The sequence below is a fragment of the Telopea speciosissima genome, chromosome 9 (genome assembly GCF_018873765.1).
Source record: "Telopea speciosissima isolate NSW1024214 ecotype Mountain lineage chromosome 9, Tspe_v1, whole genome shotgun sequence".
Lineage (NCBI taxonomy): Eukaryota > Viridiplantae > Streptophyta > Magnoliopsida > Proteales > Proteaceae > Telopea > Telopea speciosissima.
The window spans coordinates 45765672-45772988 of NC_057924.1; the positions used below are offsets into that span (position 1 = coordinate 45765672).

Below are 7317 nucleotides of genomic sequence, written 5' to 3' on the forward strand. Positions count from 1 at the left end.
TTGGCCATTACCAAAAAATAAATGCAAAAAAGAAAAATGACATAATTGGGTATTTTCTCCCACCCCTCCAATGGGGAAGAATCCAAGGGACTAAAGAACTAAAGCTATGAGGGCACAAAATATAGAGCAATATAGAAAACCCCATAAAATAGAGTGTCACAAGCAAATCAATGCAAATTGGTAAGATCAGCAAGCTGGGTTATGCTACGCAAGATGATTGTCTCTGATTAGACCCGGTCCAAACCCTAATAGCACACCCCAATCAAACCCTTCTCCAGTTGTGGCTTTCCCTTCCTTCATAGATTTATTCCTCATCTCATCCAAAATGAACATCACAGTGGGGCTTGACATATTACCATATTCGCTCAACACTTTCCTTGATGCCTTTAGTTTCTCCTCCTTCAAACCAAGGGTCACTTCAATCAGGTCCAAAATTGCCGGACCACCAGGGTGAGACACCCAGAATATGGAGTTCCAGTCATTAATACCAATCTCGTTGAATGCTTCCTCCAAGCATTTTTCGATGTTCCCAGAAATAGTTTTGGCTACATCCTTGGATAAGCTGATTGAAAGACCTGTTTGACGCAAGTGGCCTTCGACCATATCATCCGAGTCTGGGAGAATTCGAGATCCTGCCGAGAAGAGTTGGAAAAGTGGACGCTCAATTGATGTGTTAGGGTCTGCACCAACTATTAAAGCTGCCGCGCCGTCTGCAAAGATTGCCTGCCCAAGTAAAGTGTGGAAGTCGGTCTCGGTAGGTCCCTTGAAGCCACTAACCGAGTTTAACTCGGAGCAAACAACGAGGACACGAGCACCTTTATTATTCTCAGCAAGGTCTTTGGCAACACGGAGGACACTGCCACCACCATAGCAGCCTAGATGATACATCATGACACGTTTGACCGTCGGTGAAAGGCCAAGAAGCTTGATGAGTTGAAAGTCGGCACCAGGTGCATCGACACCAGAAATGGTAGTGAATACAATGTGAGTGATCTTTGATTTGGGCTGCCCCCACTCATTAATGGCTTTTAAAGCTGCTTCTTTAGCCAACTTGGGAACCTCAACAACCATAATATCTTGGCGAGCATCAAGTGTTGGAGCCATGGAATTGTAGAAGTCGGGGTTCTCCTCGATCATTTCCTCAGTCATATAGAGATGCCTTTTTATAATTGTTGATCTGTCACAGATTCGCTTGAACTTCTCCTTCAATTCAGTCATGTGCTCACTCTTTGTGGATCTGAAGTAGAAATCTGGGAAATCAGGTTGGTAGACACAGTTGGATGGATTTGCTGTGCCGATGGCCAATACTGTGGCTGGACCCTGGGTGTGTTGTGCTTCATAGATTTCTCCAACTGATCCCATTGCTTCTTGATCTTCTCTTGGTTGGATAAATCTAATAAAGGGTGAGAAAAACTGAAATATAAGATGGAAATTAAGAAGGCTAAAGCAAGGGATGATTTGATGAAACAACAAAGGCAGATGTATGGGGTTTTATAGAAGACGAAAGTTTGAATGGATCAATTGACTGATGCAACCATGTGTTGAATTTTATAATTACCTAGACGTGGAATCACCCTTTTTTGAAATCTATTTTATTGAAGATGAAGTCAAAGAGAGTTAAGAGTGATACAACTAATGTGAGACAACCTTGAGAGAACGTTGTTTCTCATATAAGAGAAATGTGAATTATAGGCGCCTTCTTTGACTAATTAAGGTCATTATGTTCATTTTTTTGGTTACTAAAAACAAAACTGAGTTCCTATAATCATAGGGGTGTTTGGTTCTTTGACTAACTGTAGGGTGGTCTTTTTCAAATTTAATTAGTCAAATGTGGATGCATGCCACACACCTAGACCAACCCAAGACCTTTAAAGAAGGAAAGTTTTGGAAAAGTTAGATACAATAGGGACTACATATGGAGGACTGATGTGTCCCATAACCCTGGTCATGATTGTATGGGTGTATGCTTTGTTTATTGTAATATTTTCATGTATTATGAAAGGGCGCTGTTCTCTGTGCCGCAGCGCAGCTTGCACCCAGGAACATGGGGGTGGGCGCAATGATCACCCTGCCCCCTGCACAAACTGCTTATGTGTTGGGGTGTAGGCTGCGCTGCGAAACAGAGAACATTCTCCCTATATGAGTCCATGCCGATTGATGGATATAGAGAGGGCTTGCAAGGCGTCAAAATTTAAAGTATATTTCAAGTAATTAACCTCACTTGTAGTCACATGCATCCCATATTGGAATATGTCTCCATCAAATCCAATTTGTTTTAAATAAATAATTTATTTTATTTTTTGCATGCATTTATATAACATGCTTATAAGTTAATTTATTCCATGTGTTTTCACCAAAAACTGTTCTCGACTAGAGATAGGACCAAACATTCAATTTATATGGCTTTTACATTATATGTCACTAGAAATGTGATTTCAGGACATAAACGTAATTACACATCAAATTTGTGTATAACATAGAATCTAGTAAAAATCTCACATGTGTTATTGTCTATTGAATAAGGATGACTTCCATACCCATCACTAGTTAAACTACAATTTCAACCCGTTTCTTCTTCTTCTTCATCCTCCTGCTAGGCTGCAACCATTTCCATGTAAAATTTTATTGAATGAAAATGCATGGGCTGTTGCAGTTCAACTGTTGTTCCCTACAGACCTTAGTGAAGATGTATGTAATGGATTGCAGTAAAATTTTTTAAATCTGGATGTATCTCATTCAGTTTCCTTGGACTAGTTGGATACTGTTCAATAAATTTAGATGTATCTTGTTCCATTTCCTTGGCCCAGTAGAATAATGAACAAGACACCAACCAAAACCTAGGTTCTAGCCTTTCTCCTGTGTATTTCCTTCTAGCTTTTTTTTTTGGCTAAGGATCAACAAGAATATATTAAAGGAATAAAGAATACAAGAATTTAATGTCCAGGCATACCCAGACAAATATAGAAACACCATGCTAAGGCCAAAAGCCTACAGCCAAAAAGAACCCAGAACCAAGCTAAGGCCAAAAGCAAATAGCCAAGAAAGAACACAAAACCACACTAGTCAAATCTGAATCTAGGTCTACCCTTAGCATCATCAGACAAAAGGCTCCAGGCTCATGAAGGAAAATCCGAAACCCAAGGAGAAGGCACACCATTGTTCGCCGCTAACTTAGCTAGGAAATCTGCTACAGGGTTGGCTGCACGGAAGCAATGGGTGATCTTCCAAGAGATAGGTAGCAGAAAGGGTTGCAAGCCAATCCATTGCTACCTGACGAACCAAGGGATCGAACTAGAATAGAGAGCACCCACAACAGACATGGAATCACATTCCACCCATAAGCGAGTCACACCCTGTTATACCCATACCCCGGATCATAATTAATTATTATTTCTCCCTCATGACGTGTGGATACTGCCATGTATCTCGGTGACTGTTCTTGATGATGGTCAAACCCAGCTACAAAATTATTGACCATGGTACGGGTTTGCCTGTAGAGGGAACTATCGGGGTCATGGGTGACAAACCATGACGGCTAAGAAGTAAGTTATAACCTTTAATTTCACTTATTTACCCTTTCCCTCGAGGCCTTCGAAGTACGGGCCAAGGTTTGAACCACCCGGGCTATTTTAGTTGAGTAGGAGATATTTTATTTGTGGGTCCCACTTGCCTTGGAAAGCGTGTGAAGGACTTGTGTCCCCATACCATGTGGACCCCATTCTTTAATAATCTTATTCCCTATTCAGAACTAATGGATTGACCCATTTAACTTAAAATAATCCATTTGGCTTAATAACCCATCCAACCTTGGTGACCCATTTAACTTGGATCGACCCATTCAACCTATTTGACCCATTTGACTTGTGGGATCAAAAATGGGTTTTATTCTATTTCTTGCCCAACCAATTGGACCCATCCTTATTGGGTTCTTTTCTAATTAAAATCAGTGGGTCGACCCATTTAGCACTTGACCCATTTAACTTAAAGGACCCAAGACCCATTTTCTATAAATAAGACAAAAGGGGGGGGGGAGAAGCATTCATTCTCATTACTTCTCCTCCAACCAAAAACGTGGGAAGAAGGGAAAGAAGAGAAAGAAAGAAGAAAGGAGAGGAAAAGAAGGAAGGAGAAAAAGGAGGAAGAAGGGTGGAGAAGTGGTCTTGGAGGCTTGAAGATCTCACTTCTTGGAGCCTCAACGTGGAGCTCTTTTACCTTGGGGTAGGTAAGCCATTAAATCCCACTTCACTTCTTCTATTTTTGGGTATTAAGGTTTGGAAAATAAAAAAGACTTGACCTAGGGTTCTCTTGGAACCCAAGGAATCGATGGAACCTCTAAGCCTTGGTTATTGTGGAGTTGTTTTACTCCATGGCTTGCTCTAAAGCTCTCAATCTCATTCTAATTGAAAGACCTAGGGTTTCTACCCTATTTGAGCTATAGATTAGGTTCTCCTTGGTTTCCCTCTTGAATCCTTTGGGATATATAGACCTAATGAGATCTTAGAACCCTAATGGACCTAGGAGGAAGTTTCCTTGAAGCCTCCTTACCTTTAAACCCCTTGGGAAAGGAACCCCTGGTGAGAAACCTTTCAAATTTCAGCTCTGCAGGTATGTGATTTTACATATGATTTCAAGACCTACGAGAAACCACTTGTGCAACTGCACTTGGCAGAGACATTTCTGAGCCCCTGGTTTTCTAGGATTTACCTGTGGTTTTAGAAATTGGGCATAAGACCACTCCTGCAACCACTCTACTTCTGAAACCTTGTACTTAAAGTGATTATGGGAGACCTTTTGGGGATCCGTCCCTTTACTTATTTAACCCTATTCTTACTCCTTGTCTAGGTTTAAAACTCCCATCTTGTGGCATATTACTTAATTGCGGCGACAACTCATAACATCGGAACATAACTTATATGTGAGTGGGTTTGGTTGTTTGGGCTTGATATTATTATTGCATTGCATATTATGTCATCATTATAAATTATTAAGCATGCTTGCACATATTGCATACTTTTATATATGAATGTTATGATGTTGATTGGAGATGCTTTACTTTGATGGGTCTCGGTGCCGGTGCCGAAACCCCGGATACTATATACATTATGAAGTAATTATGTTGAATGTCATGTTGAACTGTATGCGCCGTGCCGTGCTTGTAACCGGGCACTAAACCAGAAAAAAAGTCGATGCGCCCAGATTACCTCTCGGGACGATAGGAATTGCATGTAGTATATCTGTGGCTAGGACTTGCACCCTTATGCTACGACCCTTACCAACAGGGGTTTATGTGTTGGGTAATCAGTACACCGGATTCTGTGGAGGTGGGAGAGGCCAGTCATGGTAATATTGGTTATCAGGGGTCTGCCACTGAGTGGTCTTGGAGGCTTCGATCGACGTAGGTCCCAAGTGACAATTGAGGTTTCATTGTGGCGATAAGTTAAGTGACCCACAATGTCTCCCGAGTTGTCACAGTAGCATATACCTCTGACTTAGTTGTGTGATAGGTGGAAAAATGGAATTAACATGTGCATGCATCATTAGACTATGTGAATTGTGTGTTTGTGTATCCCCATCCCCTCACTGGCTCAGTGGAGCTAACCCCCTCGTGTACACATTTTCTTAAGATTATGATGCAGGTATGGAGGAGCCGAAAGCTGTGTTAGAGGAACATGGCAACGGGTGTCCTTGTGACGATTGTGCATACGAGCCGTGAGAATTCTAGGGACTTGTTCCCCTTTTGTTTATTTTAGGGCGTAGGCTCATGTATAAACATTTACTGTTATACCCTTGTTGATAGTTATTAGATGGTAATGGAAAATGGATTAATTATAGTATTTATCATTTATGCTTTGATCATTTTGTAACTATTTGATTTTATACGCTTCTGCAAAACTATTGATCTTTTAGAATGTAATATTTCCCTTTCCGTACTCTGATATTATATTGTTTTAATATTGGTTATGACTGTGCATTGGGACATTGTGTCAGTGATCCTGGTAGCTTAGTAGGATGACACACGTTGTCCTAGTCACCCCCTTGTATTGTATTTTATCCCTTATCTGGGATGGGGGCGTGACACACCCATTTCCTTAGCTCTCAACAAACCATGAAACAGATCCATAAACTCCGCCACATAATTGGATTTAATGCCAAGAAAGAAGCTAAAGGCCGTTACTAAGGCTGCCCGATCATGCCTAAAAATGCCACCAGCCCCAGCCTTCCCAGGATTCCCTAGAGAACAGACGTCAGTATTAAGTTTCACCCATCCTTTAGGGGGACCGTACCATCGGACTTCTGTAATGACCCAAGCAGGCTTAGGGAGCACAAGAATGTCCAACCATCTAGCACAAGAAAGATCAAGCAAGGAAGAGACTAGGAAAGAGAAAGCCCTGGAAATCCCCCTCAATGAAGTGAGAAAAGAGGAGAAAAGTGGTTCCAGGCCCTTGGCCTTCCTCTCAAACTTTCTGTAATTCCACTCAGACCAGATGCAAAGGAATCAAGACCAAACCGGACAGCTAGGCATCTGTCATGGGGACAGAATTGGCTTTCCTTTTCCACCACATAAAGAACTCCAACAGGAGCAGGGAGCCAGGCCAAAGGACATTAAACAGGATCATAAACTGCTGCCAAAGGTATCGAGCAAAAGAGCACTCCAAGAAAATGTGATCGTCCGATTCCACATAGGCCTTACAAAATTCACAGCGTGAAACCAAGGAAACCTCTTTGCTAGACAGCGCCATATCCGTAGGCGTTTTGCCATGAACCAATCGCTAAGCAAAACAGGAGTGCTTAGGAAGGAGGGATTTATTCCACACCAAATTACTCCAAGGGACATTAGGACATTTCTTCCTTAGCACCTCCCAAGCCGAATTCACAGAAAACACCCCTGAGGGAGTGATACCCCAAAAACAAGTGTCCAAGGTAGGCGGGATGGACAGGCAAATATTATTTATGACTTCAAAAATATCATTAAGAAAAGAAGAACGGACCTGAGGGAGGGACCAAGACCCATCAGAAATGAAATCTGAGACCAAAGCAGCTTTATCCAAAAATATCTCCAAGCCAAGCCCCGAAGCATCTACAATCGATTCAATACCCAGCCAACAAGCATTCCAAAAGCTAATAGATTTGCCATTACTAATAATCCACCTTTCTTGCTACTTAACAAAGTCCCAAATTTTACAAAGACCCGACAAGATTAAGGAGGACAAAGAAGGGGACTTTAAGGAGCCATTTGGGGAGACAAACCTTGAATGCAAGAACTTACAAACCATCGAGTCATCATGCAAAATCGACCAAGCCAACTTACACAGCAGT

General features: G+C 41.7%; 1 protein-coding gene across 1 annotated transcript; it reads right to left on the reverse strand.

The window, feature by feature from the left end:
• Positions 1-204: 204 nt before the first annotated feature.
• Positions 205-4760, reverse strand: LOC122639735 (chalcone synthase-like). Its single transcript, XM_043832665.1, has 2 exons — positions 4748-4760; positions 205-1376 (listed from the first exon to the last, which is right to left on the reverse strand). The coding sequence occupies exon 2, from the start codon at positions 1360-1362 to the stop codon at positions 205-207; it is 1158 nt and encodes a 385-aa protein (XP_043688600.1). The 5' UTR covers positions 1363-1376; positions 4748-4760.
• Positions 4761-7317: the final 2557 nt, after the last annotated feature.